The 17,994-nt window shown below is 33.7% G+C and overlaps 1 protein-coding gene across 3 annotated transcripts in view; it reads right to left on the minus strand.

The window, feature by feature from the left end:
• Positions 1–17,994, minus strand: part of Sema1a (semaphorin 1a) — a 483,245-nt gene that overhangs the window by 47,703 nt on the left and 417,548 nt on the right. For all 3 annotated transcript variants that reach the window (XM_072541281.1, XM_072541280.1, XM_072541279.1), the window contains exons 7-11: positions 8,418–8,766; positions 4,742–4,824; positions 2,163–2,400; positions 682–965; positions 340–550 (exon numbers count right to left, since the gene is read on the minus strand). In XM_072541281.1, the coding sequence (XP_072397382.1) occupies positions 340–550; positions 682–965; positions 2,163–2,400; positions 4,742–4,824; positions 8,418–8,766 (1,165 nt within the window). The remainder of the gene's footprint in view (positions 1–339; positions 551–681; positions 966–2,162; positions 2,401–4,741; positions 4,825–8,417; positions 8,767–17,994) is intronic.

Raw genomic sequence — 17,994 nt, forward strand, 5'->3', positions numbered from 1 at the left:
CTCTATTTTGTCTTGGTTTGATACTAATCTGATATTTTGTTCGTCCACATTTTCCTTCAATCCTCAGTTCCTAGAATAAAGTCGTCCCAGGAACGCACCTCAAAAATATTGACAATAGCATTTTAAAGTCGTCTACTTTAAAATGTATAATATATGTTTGAATTGTCAATATGAATAAGGTAGATAAAATGAAATTATTAGAAGAAATGTTTGTATTATAACAAAACATAACAATTTCATTAATTTGTATTTTCAGATAAATAATATTAAAATTACACAAGAAAAAGTTATGTTGGCAGAAAATAGTAACCTTAATTATGTTAATGATGCATCTCTTACCTATTCATATTTTGTCTCTGTTCAAAATATTCATATTCAGTATCAGGATATGGTAAATTATCATCTTCGTCTTTGTGGCATTTCCGACCGCATAAATAACCTGCGAAAAATCCTACAACTAAAGCGGACACAGAACCTGCTACAACGGCCATAATAAGTGTCTCCACGGAATATTGGTTAGGAAGAGCATCAGCCGCTGTTACTGCAGGACCTAAAATATAATACAATCTTAATAAATGATTCTCTCAAAAGTATAGTTAAATATTTCTTTCCTATAAGTAAATACTGATGTTCTATACAGCAAGTGACACCTGTCATGTACAAACAACTAAAAACACTTACCACTGCTTTCAAAAGCTTTGTCCTGAATAATATTAATGACTTGTCCATCAGGTTTGTCATTAATGGGTTGATGATCAGAATTATATTTCGGTTGAGTCGAACTTAGTCCTCCCACAGACCCAGCATCTTTTCCCAACTTTAAGGGAGGGCAAGCAGTGTGCTCACCGGTGCTAACACTTTGAAAGAAGTAACTTTCTTCACCCCAGCGACCAGAACCCTTGGATCTACATTTTCCTTGTACTTTGTCCCAAGCACAATAGGGATCTTGGAGAGCAACGCATTCACTAAAATAAAAATACAGATTATATCTCAATAAAACTTTGTACTAAATTCCATATTTAAATGAGAAACTGCCTCGGTAGGGCAGTAGCTAGAACGTTAACTCATCTAGTGAAAACTCAACTTATCATCTAGAAAATTGCCCAAGTATTTGGACTTTTGATGGAATATTTGACTGGAGCTGTGTTTTCTCCTTCGTATAAAGCTTCGTCATTTTCATCTTCTGTGATTGAACCGAACGGCATTCGGATTACGATTGTTCTCATAAAAATTTCCAAATCAATTATCTACCTCATCTAATGTATCTCTTTTATCAAACTTATTAGGCTTATTTCACATAGGCTTTAATTTCCCACTCAATTCCAATCCAACTGGTCTACTAGTTCCGAAATTTGTTGTCTAAATAATTTAAATTTTGTGGATTTCAAATCACATGCATCATTGATTTGGATCTGCCTGAGTAACTGTCTCTTTAGTTTAATTGGATGGATGATAAAATAAAGGATGGAAGATTGTAACTACACAGTAATTTCTTTTGCTTGGGTGCCTCTTCTATTATTAATTTAGACAAAATAGTGTTGGAATTTTTAATGTAATTTAGACAAATGTCGTGTCTTATATTTAAAAATTCCTTCATTCTACTATTTACATTTTGTACATTGCATTTTGCTATGTTAGGCAGCTTAACTTCATTAATATGATTAGAATCAAGCTGGAGATTAAAATCAAATTGCAGAGCCATGAAGAAATTGATGAAAAACGATCGTTCCGTTAATTTTAACTGTCATTGTTTGGTAATCCCTCGAGCACATGGTCTCTTGAATCAGTTGGACTTTGGAGCGCATTTACAATACTTAAAAATTTTTACGCTACAAGCCCCCATAGGCCAGTACATTTTTTTTAAACACGTCTAATTCTCTTTTTACTATTTAAAATAAAAAGAAATTATGCTTTTTGCAATTTTTAAAAATTTGCAATGATCGCATACCGCACTGTAATAATAACGAACACCGGCTCCCGAAGGCCGGTAACGTAGTCAACCTGTTAAAAGCTCAAAAACTTCGGCATCTCATGGCATCTGTGGATCTGGCTATGATGTCGATGTCATCTCATTATCTAACAACTTTTGTACAGATTTATAAAATACTGTGCCCTTCGTATTGATAGAAGGCAGCCAATTAAAAAGAATACAAGCAACTTACCTACAACTTGATATTTTATTACTATCACATCGATGCACTCTCAAAGACTGAACTTCTGTGTCAGAAACGACCACAAGCCGGGACTCTTCTTTTCCACTTTTAACATTTTTCATAATTTTAATACCTCTTACCGGGGCATGTACCGGAAAAACTTGAATCTCTTCAATAACAACAGTTCTTACTCCGTGTCTTGAATCAGCAGATAATCCATTGACAGCTTTTATCACTTTTCCATTATCTGCAATTAAAATAAACATAAGATATATGTTTAAACTGTCAAATTAAACTGTGGAAAATACAATTAAATTATTCGAAGAATTTTTTGTATTACCATGTAACGAAACAAAATAACCAAGTAACGAAACTGATTCATCCTAACCTTCCTCGACGGTTTCATAAAGAAAAAACAATCCCAAGGTTTCCATTACTGGATTTACCGAATCTATCCCGCTCAATCCCAATCCAAAGATTTAGATGATTATGATACAAATCCTAGTATTAACGGTATTACTGACAAACACGACAAAATTCTCAAATCCAAGGAAATAAAAACAATATTTACCCCTCAACAAAAACTTTCATAGCTTGTCCGATCAGCCAAAGATAACATTCCACTGCCCACGATCTTACATAGGGCAAAACAATCTCGTAGAATCCAAAATAGAGTCTATGAACATTCTACTTCCATTCGCAATACTGAGTCAGTTTCATCTCCATACAGGCCACACAATTGCAACCATCCGTTTCTATAAACCAAGAATTATCCGAAAAGCCATATGTATTGAATATTTAAAGTAGGTGCAACTAGAAATACCAACTCTAACCACAAACGAAAAAGTTAATATAAACACACAGCAAGTTCAAAAACACTTGAAAAGTCTAAGAATAGAAAACGTCAAGACCAAATAACTACCAGAAGAACGGAGACCTAGTGAACAAATCCTACTATTCAAAAAGTTGATAAAGACAGCCAAATTCTGTTGGATACCATAAAAACTATTAAAAACATCTTAACAAAACAACAAGATGAAAGTCAGAATAGGCGTTGAGCACGTAATGAAAATAAAATACTTTGGGATTACATTCTCCAGTGGTGGAGGCTTGTAAAGAGAAGTGAGAGGTCAAATACAAAAAGCGAATAAACTAATAGGATGCCTAAGTAATACTATCTGGCGAAACCAACATAAGCCAAGAATTTATAAACCTAGTATAAGACCAATGACAAATGTATAGAATACTGGGAAAAACTACAGGAAATATGTTTTGAGACCGAAACAGCTTTGAGAGTGAAAACATCTGAAGATTTAGTAACGTACAGGATATAAAAAAGTGGGCAATACATAGAAACGATAGAATATTGACATAAATAGAATGGGAGAGACTTCCATAACGGAATTAATCCATCAATGAACAATAAGAAATTCTTTTAATGCAAAGTAAGTATCCAATCAATACATATTTCTAAATATTAATAATAATACAAAATAAAAGTTCTATACGATGAACGGTTTATCTAAAGGGAATTAAAAGCATTTTCCTTGCACATATTTAAGCGTAAAAAGACCAAGGTTGTGGATGAAAAAAAGGCTAAAGACCAACTCTTCAGTATTAATGATCAGAGAAAGACGTATCAATGATTAGAGTGAGGTATATAACGGCATGAAAAAAAAAATTGTAAGAAATTTCGCTTCTGTTGGGTATCTCAGACACCTTGTGCACTTTTTGTACTTGGTTTGGATAGTTTTTTGAACTTACATAATAAAATGTAGTACATCCAAAGACTTTAATTTCTTCTATTAATACTTTACTACATTAATTTTTGAAAAGTCGCGACTTTTTAAAATCATTAATAGATCAAGAATCTATCTCAATCACCGGATGATAGAACCTTCTACCAGTCCATGGTTCTCTCCGGTGGTGGTGGCCATGGTCCTCTCAAGAAGGAAGATGGAACTACGAGGTTATGTGTGGACTACCATTTGTTGAACATTGTTACTAAGAAAAATATTTATCTTCTGCCTTAGATCGACTACACGCTGGATGCATTGGCTGGACTTGAACTTCATGGACATGGACTTTGGATTTGAAGTCTGGATATTGGCAAGTAGAAATGGACGACCCAGTAGACAAAGAGAAGACTTCACCCCAGGATCTGGATTGTGGCATTATGGCAATTTAACACTATGCCAGTTGGACCTCGTAATGCTTCTGCGACATTTGAAAGGCACATGGAAAATTCCTTGAGAGGGTTATCATGGAAAACAAGACTGGTGTATTTAGACGACATAATCGTTTTGGGGGAGACTTTTGAAGACCATCTGAAGAATTTGGAAGATATTTTTAACCGACAAAACTGCCCAATTGATGTTAAATCACAAGAAGTTTTTGACAGGCAGAGAAAGTAATCAAGAATTTGAGAGAAAATTTCTCAAAATATTAATAGATCAAGAATCTCTTTATAATACATGAATCTAATTATATTAATATACGTGCCCATGCTTCCATTACTATTTTTAAATTGTAATTAATTGGTTAGGAAATAAAACAAACTATTACATAAATAATATAATAAACCTCACCTGTTCCAATAAAAAGGACGTCGTATGTTTTGCCGCCTGGAACTTTAACCTGCGGATCCACTGCAATCTGTGTAAATCGGTAGCTAAAATAAAAAGTAAGATTAAAAAATATACTGATTTTAGGTATTTTATACACTCGTCTTGCGAAATCCGTTTTATTCCACCTTTAGCAAAATCCATGTTTCTTCTAAATAAACAAATGAAGCCTGTTCTTTTTTGAAATTATTATAGTTTCTTAAAAACCCGATTCTTTTGTGAACGACACTCTTTTACATAATGTTTTGTAGCATTTCAATTTCCTTAATTTTAAAACTTTTGACGAAACTGTATTTTCACGTTAACCCCATGTGTAGAAATTATTCTTTTATCGCTCCGACTACGTCAAGTGTGTGTACTTAAGAGTTCGCCTTTTCATAATAAATTGTCTTTGGCTATAATTAAGTTAAAGTATCAAGATTTTCTCTCTCCTTCAAGCCATTCTGCAAGGAAAAATGTTTGGAAAACGAGGTCCAGGAAGAAGAAGAACATCTTGGTTAAAGAACCTCAGAATCTTGTTCAATACAACATCTGTGCAGCTTTTCCTCGCTGCTGCAGATAAGATAAAGATTGCCATGATGATCGCCAACATTCGTAACAGATAGGCACATCAAGAAGAAAAAAAATCAAAATTTTCTCATTGGAACAGAGTCACCACTTACTACATAACTGTATACCCCTCTCCAGAAATTAATTACCTTTGGAAAAAAGGTATAAAAGAGATAGCTAAACCCAATTTCACTCTCAGTTCTTAGTTGTATGTCGAAATGGCTTATGATGTCTTTATTCATGGCCAATGTTTTTTGTTTGTTTTGTTGTGATGAAACCTGCATTTCATGTGGTAAGATTTGTCATTTTATAATTGATCTATTCAATTTAAAGAAGTATATATTTTATTGATCTTCATATAGGGTCCTTCTCTGGAGCCGATAACGGGGCCGTCAACTTTTTTTTGCAGTCTGTTCTGCTAAGGGCGATATACCGTTCTTATCTATTTTGGCTCCGGGCCGAGATGGAATACTTGTAGAAATGTTGAAGGAGAGGAGTGAAATTATTCTCGAAGAATTGAAAATTTTTTTCAACGAATGTCTTCACAGAGGAGAAGTCCAAAATGATGGAATGAAAGAATGACAATACTTCTCTTCAAAAAGGGAGACAGGGGAGATCTGAAGAACCATAGGCCAATCTCCCTGCTGTCCCAAATGTACAAACTTTTTATAAGAGTAATAACTAACAGGTTAACGTCGAACCTCGATAGCTATCAACCGGTAGAGCAGGAAGGATTCCGAAAGGGTTACAGTACAGCGGATCATCTTCTTACAGTCAGAACGCTAATAGAGAAAGCCAATGAATATCACTTCAACTTATACATTGGCTTCGTTGATTATGAAAACGCATTCGACTCCATAGAACTTTGGGCAATGGAGAGAGCTATGAACAACTGCAGGATAGACTCCGGATACAGAATGCTCATACATAATATTTACAAGAAAGCTACAATGAAAATACAAATAGATGCGAAAGCCAAAGCTACACCAATCAATAGAGGAGTTCGCCAGGGAGATGTTATTTCACCAAAACTATTCACACTTGAACTTGAAGACGTGTTCAAAGACATTAACTGGGCAGATAAAGGAATAAATGTTAATGGAAGAAAACTGAGTCATTTTAGATACACCGATGATATTTTAATATTCGCTACAAGTTTCGAAGAACTACAGACCATGATGACGCAACTATTTCAAGCTTCGCAAAAAGTAGGTCTTAAGATGACATTAGAGAAATAACATTAGAGAAATAACGTTGAATGACATAGATTTAGAAACAGTAAAAACTGCAGAAATTACCAGAAGAATAAGGTTAGCGTGTTCAGGATTTGGAAAACTGAGTTGGATCTTGAAAAGTACTAAAATAGAACAATATTTGAAAACCAGAATTTACGATCAGTGTATCCTCTCTATATTCACGTATGGTTCAGAGACGTGGACACTCACCAAGTCTAATATGGATAAAATAGTAAAAGCACAAAGAGCAATGAAAAGATCAATGCTCGGAGTGAGACTTATAGACAAAAAAACAAACAAATGGATATAATTGGCAAAACCAAAGTAAAAGACGCAGTAGTATACGCTGCCAAATTAAAATGGAGCTTCGCAGTACAGAATGCCCGACTGAAGGAGAAAAGATGGAATCACGAAATACAACAATGGAGACCATGGTTAGGAAAGAAAATTAGAGGAACACCACAAATGAGATAGGATGATGACATTAAGAAGATCGGAGGACACAACTGGAAGCAAGTGGCGCAAAATAAAAAACACTGGATTGATTTGGGGGAGGCCTGTGTCCAAAGTTGGATTAATTAAGGCTGAAGAAGAAGAAGAAATTGAGATTCGTCGAGGTGTGCGTCAGGGTTGTGTGCTTTCTCCACTATTATTCAATATATATAGCGAAACAATATGTCAGGAAGCGCTCCTAGACCAAAACATTGGTATAAACATTAACGGAGAGTTAATTAACAATATACGATACGCTGATGACACGGTAATAGTAACAGATAACCTAGCAAATTTACAGTTTTTGATGGAAAACATAAACACCCATAATAATAAGTATGGTCTAAAACTGAACATCAAAAAGACTAAATTCATGATTGTAACAAAGAAGCTATACACCAATGTGAATTTAACCATAAATAATCAGCCAGTTGAAAGAGTTACGTCCTACAAATATTTAGGGGTTTGCTTCACCGATACCAATGACCAGACAAGAGAAATCAAGAGGCGAATAGAGATAGCGAGACAATCGTTTGTCAAAATGAAAAAGTTCCTATGCAGCCGGGACATAAATATAAACTTAAGAACGAGAATTTTAAGGTGCTATGTTTTCTCCGTTTTGCTGTACGGCATGGAAGCCTGGACACTGAAAAAGATAAACATCAAAAACATTGAGGCATTCGAAATGTGGTGTTACAGGAGAATGTGGAAAATACCATGGACAGAAAGAGTAACAAATCAAGATGTTCTGCTGAAGATGGGGAAGGAATGCGAAGTCATAAAAACCATACAAACGAAAAAACTGGAATATCTGGGCCACATAATGAGAGGAGAAAAGTACTCTCTGCTTAGACTCATAATCCAAGGAAAAATCTCGGGAAAGAGAAATGTGGGACGTAGGAGGATTTCCTGGTTGCGAAATTTAAGGGAGTGGTACGGGTGCAGTTCAATACAGTTGTTCAGAGCTGCAGCCAACAAAGTAAAGATTGCTGTGATGGTAGCCAACCTCCGATAGGAGACGGTACTGCAAGAAGAAGAAGAAGAAGATCTATTTTGGGGTTTTCTTTGCCTAGCCAGAAAAGGAATTACGACCGGTACATTATTGTAAATAATTGCTTAATAATACTGTAAAAAAGATTTAAAAATGATTTTTTTAAATTCAATTCAGCAATTACTTGTTTCACATTTTTATTACTAGAGCAATTTACTTTCGGACTTCTTATGCTATACAGTAAAGTGGATAATTTGCTTTCGAGCATCCAGTGATAATTCAAAACACGCATAAATTACTGAAATACAGTATATTTACTAATTTATCATTTGTAAACGTGTTGCGATGTCATTTAATATTTTATTATACTTACTGAAAACTCGTTCTGATGAGAATTGGTTGACCGAAGAAACTGGGTACACTCTCGTCCATCAACGAATGTGTTTTAATAAAATTTAACGTAAGATCGGGTAAAGTTCTACTGTCGTTATGACACTGTCCAGGTCTTGGATCGGGAACTTTATTACTCAGAACAGGTAACCAATTAGAATTAATAGCAGCCTGCTCTTTAAAGTTGCCTTCGAAAGTGTCGGTAATATCTTGAAGACTAAAAGCGCACACGGCGCTACCGGATATGCTATTTGGAGGAGTAGTAAAAGTGCCATAAACTAGTTGAGCCTGTACATCACCGTATTTCCCTTCAATCAGATCTGTTGCAGATTCTAAAAAGAAAAATAAAACGAATTAATATATAAAACAAAATGGACAATTTTTACATAAAAGATCTTATGTACTTTAGTTTAAAATTATTGAAGGAACAGCTTTTTTATTGATAAAAATAATTCTATATTAGTAGCAGTTTTTAAAATATCATTTTTTAACTAACGATGTTTCGAAGAAAACAAAACAGAATACATTTTGTTATAATTTAATTCAATATGTCTCCATATCGTTTCATCCATCTTCTCCTCCACAGTGTAAGATATGTATCTACTTCTTCTTCTATAATATAGTACATAAATTTTGCACTTCATGTTTTCATTATTTTAACTTTTGCCAATTGTTTGGTTGGTATCAAACCATGTTTCATCTACGAAATGAATATCTCGTCCTTTACTCCCACATTGATAGTTTTTCTAAATATTTATATAAGTATTTTATTAAATGGACACTCTCTATTAATAAGATCTTTTTTACCATTTTTAGATTTAAAACCAATTGATATTAAAAATTTACTGAAAGTAATTATTTTAAGTGATTTACAGCAATTATTTAAATTTTTTGACTCAAGACTGTAACGACAACGCCTCCAAACACCGCTATCGCTTGATAACAGCTAGCCCTCTCTCTGCGCGCCAGCACACCCACCAACAACTGACCACTACCATCGATCCGCGCTGGAAATGGAACACCCGCCTACAGTATCAAATGCCGTGCAAAGCGACAAGAAGTAAGTTCGATCCGGAGTATTTCTCTTCTTTTTTCTTAGTCGATTACAAAATATAACCACTGAACAACAAAACACTGAAAAATTTTGTTTTCAACACTTCCACAAAATTTATTATATTAAAAATTATTACTACAGCTTATCTCAAGTGATGTATTTTTACCACACGTCTATACTTTACGGTCTTTAACTGAATAAGTTGAGAACGGGAGAGCTGTTTGTCTTAAGTTGATTATTCAGAATTATATCTATATTTTTAAATTTATTAATTTCTATAAATTCTAATAAAGATAGCTTAAGGCCTTTATTTTTATTATGGAGGATTTAAAATTGGTCATTAAAATAACGATTATGATATAGAACGTGAAATGTGTACGCAGAATTTGTTTTTCTATTATTGAAAGCCGTTTTGTGTTCTGCAATAAGTTTATAAAAATTCTACCAGTTTGACCAATGTATTTAACAGTCACCACATGTAAGTTTGTATACATCGTGTTTAAGTGATTTTCCTTTTGGATCTTGTTGTTCTTAATATATTTTCTTAAGTTGTTGTTAAAACTTAATCATTCACCGTTTACGTTGCTACGATGTACGTAACGGAATATTGGTCAGTTAAAAAGAAAAAAGAACAACAAATGTATGTGGTGGGAATGATAATGCTTAGATTAATGGGTGAAGTGAAAAACAAGAATAAAAACAAAAGGCAGCAATTGATGATTACAATTTTAAAACACAGATATTTTACTTGTGTAAAAGACTTCGTTGTAATGAAGTTCCAAACAGACGTTTAGAACAAACGCTAGAGAAGTTTCAAAAACTTCTCTTAATCAATTAACACTTTCCAGGAGTTGCTCTATTGAAAATATTATCATAAACCAACAGTATGGATTAAACGGGACAAACATTGTGATTCCTCCGTTGTATATTTTCTAAATATTTCTAATTATTAGATTACAAAGCACAGTGAATCTATTTATACAATTCCAAGAAGAGATGATTTAGCTACATATTTAGTATTTAGTCTTTTATTTACTGCTGAAATAGAATTGAAGAATAACTTACACGCTGGCGATTTTCTTGAATTCATCCAGTTTAAATTTTGGCGAACGCGCCGGGGACGATTTAAAGTTGAAAAATTAAATTCCGCAAGTTGCAAGTTACAATGCAGGTCTTTATAATTTTCCAGACGCTGCAAATTTATTGTGATAACTATGTAGATTGTCAGGCGGTTATATATTTCTTTTATAAGGAAATAATAAAGTTAAATTAGTAACATTGTTAATGACGTTCTGTTCAAACAGTTGGTAATAAATATATATTTGGACCAATGTATTTGTTTGGCCTACTAATTTATAATTAACTAACTTAGCATGTAACCAAATCATTACAAAAATCAAGCGCATGGGAGGGGCGGACCATGACTCTGACCACATCTTGGTAGGAATAAATAATGTAGCAGGAGAGAAAATGTAAAACGATCTCAGAAATAAAAAAAAAAACATTCCGAGATATGACAGCAGGACAGCAGCAACTTAAAGGATGAACATATAAGAAGAGAATATGAGCAGCACATACAGTTGGAGTTGTAAAAAGAAGAATTAAAGAGATGTAGAAACAAACTGGGAAATTACGAAATTCGCAGTGGAAAAAGCAAACAAAGAAGTGCTTGGATATGAGAACAACACTAAAGAAGTTCAGGAGTAGTTCACCAAGACAGTTCAAAGAAAATCGAAGAGAGTTTAAGAAAAGATGGAGAGCGTTAAAAATATATCGAAAAAAGTTCCGAAACAAAGAAATTAAGTTTTTCTACCAGGAAGTAAAGAAGACAAAAAAGGCTATCAGAGCAAGAGTAGGTATATGAGATCTAACGAACGAATACTGCTAAGTAAGGCTGATCATAAAATGTCTGAGAGGAAAAGTTCCTTCTGTGCAAGAACTGTGCAAGAAATTGACATGACGAGGAGGAAGAAGTCTAACAAGTAATATTAGAATGCGGAGATGACGATAATAGATCAACTGAACAAGAAAGAATATACAAAAATCAAGACCTAAAGTACAATAAGTGCTGGAGCCAATGGGGAAGTGCAAAAATATTGAAAGCAGGCGGTAAACTATTCGGAAATCAACTAGTTAAGTTAATTGGGTGTATTTGGGAGAAAGAGAAGATATTTGCCACTAGAATGGTATGATGCACGTATTGTCTCAATTCATAAACAATCTGGGGAGAATAAATGAGTGTGCAAAAACTTTGTTTTAAATAATATCAAGCTGGTTTCAAAATCAACAGGTCTACAAATAGTCAAATTTTTTTGCTTTGAAAGAAATTCAGACAAGCTGTTATAAGTATAAAATAAAATCATAAACAATGTTCATTGTTGTAAACAAGCAAACGATAGGTCAGAATAAGTTTGGAGCCAGCTGTAAACAAAGTAAGTTGGTAAGGCTAAAAAAGCAACGTTAAGCAGTACCAAAAATGAAGTTATGTACAATGGGTTAAGATGAGATAAGTTAAAAGGGGGCTAAGGCAAAGATACCCACTATGAAAAACTTTGTTCAATTTACTACTAAAAACTGTTTTAAGAACAGTGATTTAGAAAGAAACGGAACAATTTTCAGCGAGCAACACCAATCCCTAGAATTTGCGGATGATTTAAGGCTGCTGGTTAAGACACAGATGTAATTAATGAAAGCATTAAAAAAAAAAGAAAAGAAAGTGTGGTCTGGAAATTAATATTCAAAAATCCAAATACATGATTATGAGCAATAGCCAATAGAAGAAAGTTGGTATATAAAAGCAGAACATCACAAGTGTATGAATTTAGAAAAGTCAATGAGTTCACTTATTTAGGAGAACTCTGCAGCGAGAGCCTATCTTAGGGCTCCAATAACTGACTTATACTATTAAGGCATATGTTATTGTTTTTTTTTACAACCATGTTATAATATCGTACGTTTATGGACAAAAGACTTAAGAGCCTTAAAAGAAACGAGCAACATAAACTCAAATATTCAGCAAAAATTCGTATTTGTGAAATCACACATAAGCTCAAAGAGATAAATCAAGTAAAGCAACTGGGTTTGATGGCATCCATCCTGAGTTCCTGATATACAGTGGTACATACACCAAACTATCGAATTATTAAAACTCATTGGTAAAGATGTTGTTGATGTAATGGTTGAACTCTTTAATCTAATATATCAGACTGACACAATCCCCAGACAATCGCTGCAATCGACCTTTGTGGCAATACCCAAAAAATCAAGTGAAATATGTTACTCAGATCACAGAGCAATAGCTTTAATGAGTCACACACTTAAAACATTTTTGAAAATAATACACAGCAGAATTGTTAAAACTCTTGAATATGAAATTAGGGACACACAATTTGGCTTTAGAAATATGTAGACAAGAGATGCTTTGTTCGGCTTGAATGTGCGGCCTCAGAGATGCATGGATATGAATCAGGACAGTATTTATGTTTTGTAGATTTTGAAAAGGCATTTGATAAGGTTCAACATAAAAAGCGTGTAGAAATATTAAAAAACAAAAATATTGAGAGTCGTGATATGAAAATTATATCTGATCAATATTGGAATCACACTGCCAAGTTAAGAGTTGACAACCAGAACACCCGAGATATCAAAATACAGAGAGGAGTCTGCCAGAGTTGCGTGCTGTCACCACTACTCTTCAATGTCTACAGTGAAGCGGTATTTAAAGACGCGCTCTCAGATTCAATAGAAGGTATATCTATCAATGGAGAAGTTTTAAATAAATTGCGTTTTGCAGACGATACAGTAATAATGACGGATAACAACAATGATTTACAGAACGTGATGCAACGACTTAATGAATGCTGTCATAAATACCGACTAGGGATGAATTTGAAAAAGCTAAATGCATGATCATGACTAAATCAGCAGATGCAAACATCCAATTGATTGTTGAGGATACTGTAATTGAAAGTATGGATACCTACAAATACTTACAAACATGGACTTCATCAAATGTAGACCAAACCAAAGAAATTAAAACACGTATTGAAGTAGCACGTGCATCATTCGTTAAACTTGAAAAATTTTCTTTGTTGTCGGGATATAAGATTAGGACTACGCTCAAGAATGCTTTGGTGTTATGTATTCACTACTCTTCTTTATGTCTTGGAAGCATATAAATTAAAACAAGTGCATCTAAATGAGTTGGCCGCCTTTAAATTTTGGTGTTAAAGAAGAACCCTACGAATATCATGGACTCAAAAAATGTCAAACGCAGAAGTTACTAGAAGAATAGGAAATGAAGCTGAAATAATATTGATTACCAAAAGAAGAAAACTTGAGTACTTAGGCCGTGTTATGAGAGGGCAAAAATACTTATTATTGCAGCTTATTATGCAAGGCAAAATTCAAGGAAAACGAAATGTGGGAAAACGAAGAACATCGTGGCTTAAGAACTTGAGTGAACGGTTTGAGTGCAGTAGTGCAGAACTATTTAGGTCAGCAGTCAACAGGGTCCACATAGCTATGACGAGTTCCAACCTTCGATACAAGATGGAGCTTAAAGAAGAAGAATACACCAAACAGTGGCATGCAATATTCTTTACTTATATATTTTACTCAGGCAACATTCCTTCCCCACTTAAGCAAGCACAGATTATTACCATATCAAACTGGGCAAACCAAATGATCAGAAAACTACCACCCATAGCCCTACTCAGCATGGTATATAAACTATTAAAGAAGCTTTTCCTCAACAGAATTAGTCAGAGGATACTTGAAAATATCCTTAGTGAACAATTAGGCTGTCGGCCTGATAGAAACTGTACGGAATAAGTCTGGTCACTAACAACTTTTATATAAGCTAATTTTCTAAAGAAACAAAAACAGCAACAGCATTCACACATCTAACACCAGCATACGAGGGGATAATACCACCCGTGTTATCACCTGCAAAAGCTGACAAACAGAGCCTTCCAGCTCAGAATGGAAAATAATATGAGCAAACAGATGACACTTAATAATGGACTTCTACAGGGTTCTGTGCTTGTCCCATTACTTTTTAGCCTCGATATTTCTAGACGGATAGACATGGCTTCAACCGAATATCGCAAGTTTGGATATGCTGACGATTGGACTCTTGTAACAAGCCACACTTTCTTAGAAACTACCGAAAATCGAAATACCTTGGGGTTACTCAAAAAAAACGCATACATTCTGAGAACAGAAGACAAAAACATCAGCAAAACTAAAACATATGTATCAATATAATACAGAAACTCTGCTGCACTACATGGGGGCATGCACAGCATCAATCTTAAGATCCTCCGCTCTTGGCCTGCTACATCCGGTGGTGGAATACTGTGCACCTGTGTGGTTAAACAGCTGTCATATCCACCTGGTCGACACTTAGCTAAACCGTGCTCAACGTATGATAACAAGCACAATTTTGCCCAGCCCAACATGCATCGGTTCAAGAATTCAACAAAATTATGGATAATTTAACTTCTAGTCCACAACTACATTCCTGATATTCTTGGAAACCGACTCTAAATCAGATTACCTCTTATGAAATCCGCTTAAGCACTACATCATTTTAATTTTGACTTAAATGGCCGATGGAGAGAAGAGTGGACAAGTAAAATAGGTCCGTAGTAGTGTAGTTTACTGGTCATGACAGATAAACCTGACGATTTGAACGTCCACGCAAGTTTTGGGCAATCCTTAATCGAATCAGAACAAACTGCGGAAGGTGCACCGACTCCCTTTACAAATAGAGTAAACGTCTCTAGGCTTCCTGTAATTGTGGTTCTACGAGATAAACAATCAAGCACATAGTACAAGAGCAGAGGATACACAGGTGACTATAAAAACTTCTTAATGGCAACCGAAAAGTCAATAGAATATATAAAAAAACTGAACATCTCTTTGTTAATCAAATAATTTGTATACTGTATGAATGTAAATTGAATTATCTATTCTTTGACGCAAGCCAAACGCTACATAAATAAAATAAATAAATGTCGAATATTGAAATTGGATATAACTTTATGATCTTTTATCTCATGTTACATTGCCCTGTACATATTGATTAAGTATTACATTAATTTCTTAAAAAATTAATATATAAATAAAGTAAAACAAAAGCGAATTCATGAAACGCCACGAAGAGTGAAATTTAGTTATGCATTTTAGTTTCTTATTCACTATAAAAATGAATTAAAGAGGAATGTACGCATTGGCGACTGCTTCTTGAATTTATCGAGCTTTAAACTCGGCGAAAACGCCGTGGACGAATTTAAATTTTAAAAATTTATCATCGCAACTTGAAAGTATGAGTTTAGAGACTTTCTACAGACGCGACAGATTTATTGTTCCAAGTAGATTAATATTCTATTAGATTTCTTTATATATGTAGTCATGTTAAACATTATTTGGTAGGAAATTACTTGTAATATTAATTAAAATAGTAAAGCAAATGTTATTTTAACCAGAAATTATCTAGACTGTTTTATAGTCAGTAAAACAGTCTAGATTTGTTTTCAGAGGTAATCTAATAAAAGTCGTTCTAAAATCGGGTAAACATTAATTGATAAGTTTGTAACGAATCAACAGAAAATTTAATGTGCTGTGGGGAATGGACGTATTTTCCTTGTATCGGGAACAGGAATAGCTTTTAAACATGTTTTTTATAAAAAATAAATATTTATTTGATTTATTTATCCACGCTAGACTTTTATCTATTAGATCATCAAATCTAATCCCTATGCGGAAATAGTTTATATAACAATGACCTACATTAGATTATAAAATCGCAATGTGCATGAGAAGCAAGATCAATATTTATAACTGCGGTATGTGTATCGTCCTACACTAACTACTGCATAATAAGCATGTAGTTATTAATACACGTTGTTACAATGTGTTAAGTTTTTCAAAGAGAAAAATAAGGAAATTTCTCGTGCCACCTGCTAAATCACTCTAGCACCAATATCACAGTGGAAATAGATGTCTTGTTGTTATAAACTGTCAGATATCATGCTTGATATGGGTATAACGTGTCCGATTTAAGTAAAACCTGTTAAGATCCGAAATAGATAGAGTTTTTGTGTGTAGATAAAATTGTTTTTCTATTTAAAGTCCCTAAAAACTATCCAAAACAGTTTATATTATAGTTTCTAGTTAATTCTTTCACTCTTCGTCTTTTGCACTTAGTATTTTGGATTCATCCAATTTGTAGTTTTCATTTAGTCTTCTTTTAAGTGCATTATCAACTCCATGGCCTGATCCGTGAGCCTAACAAAGTTCCAAGAGCCTATCCTGATTTTTACTACCTGTAATGGTGTACTGTTGTGATGCTCCCATCTGGAAATCTCGCTACAGGTGATTTCCTGGCTTTGTACTGGAGAAATGCCAAATATGTTATAATTGAAATCAAGCAAAAGTTAAAAGGCATAAAAGATTTAAAGAACTATACAATGGTTTATAGAGAAGTACCAAAAATAGACGAGTATGCTGCGGAGTAGCAATTCTTATAAATAACAAATGAAAAACCAAAGTAACGAGCTATATGTACATGTGTAAATGGACGGATAATAACAACAATGTTTAAGATTGACAAAAGCCACTTAAATAGCACAGACGTATGTACAGCAGAGTAGGGAAGAAAATAAGAAATGCATAAAACTGACAAACACCAGTTTTCACAAAAATGATGAATTGTAAAGCAACCAACATGGTATTAATAAAGAGGTCAATGATTTTTCATATATATATAAGGTGAGTTTTTAGTGGGACATCGGTCGATATAAGAAAAAACTTATTTAGAAAAAATGTAGGTATTGATATTTTCCATACTTGGAAAATATGTGGAATTCTACAGGGTGATTAATAACTACGTGGTATACCGAACATACAATGTTTTAAATGGGACACCCTATATAATTTTTCATATTTATATTCCTCTAATAATTCTTGTTGTTCTTATATTATTTTTCTATTTAAAGTCCCTAAAAACTATCCAAAACAGTTTATATTATAGTTTCTAGTTAATTCTTTCACTATTCGTCTTTTCCACTTAGTATTTTGGATTCATCCAATTTGTAGTTTTCATTTAGTCTTCTTTTAAGTGCATTATCAACTTCATGGCCTGATCCGTGAGCCTAACAAAGTTCCAAGAGCCTATCCTGATTTTTACTACCTGTAATGGTGTACTGTTGTGATGCTCCCATCTGGAAATCTCGCTACAGGTGATTTCCTGGCTTTGTACTGGAGAAATGCCAAATATGTTATAATTGAAATCAAGCAAAAGTTAAAAGGCATAAAAGATTTAAAGAACTATACAATGGTTTATAGAAAAGTACCAAAAATAGACGAGTATGCTGTGGAGTAGCAATTCTTATAAATATATATATATATATATATATATATATATATATATATATATATATATATATATATATATATATATATATATATATATATATATATATATATATATATATATATA

Source organism: Diabrotica undecimpunctata, chromosome 8 (assembly GCF_040954645.1).
Source record: "Diabrotica undecimpunctata isolate CICGRU chromosome 8, icDiaUnde3, whole genome shotgun sequence".
Taxonomy (NCBI): Eukaryota; Metazoa; Arthropoda; class Insecta; order Coleoptera; family Chrysomelidae; genus Diabrotica; species Diabrotica undecimpunctata.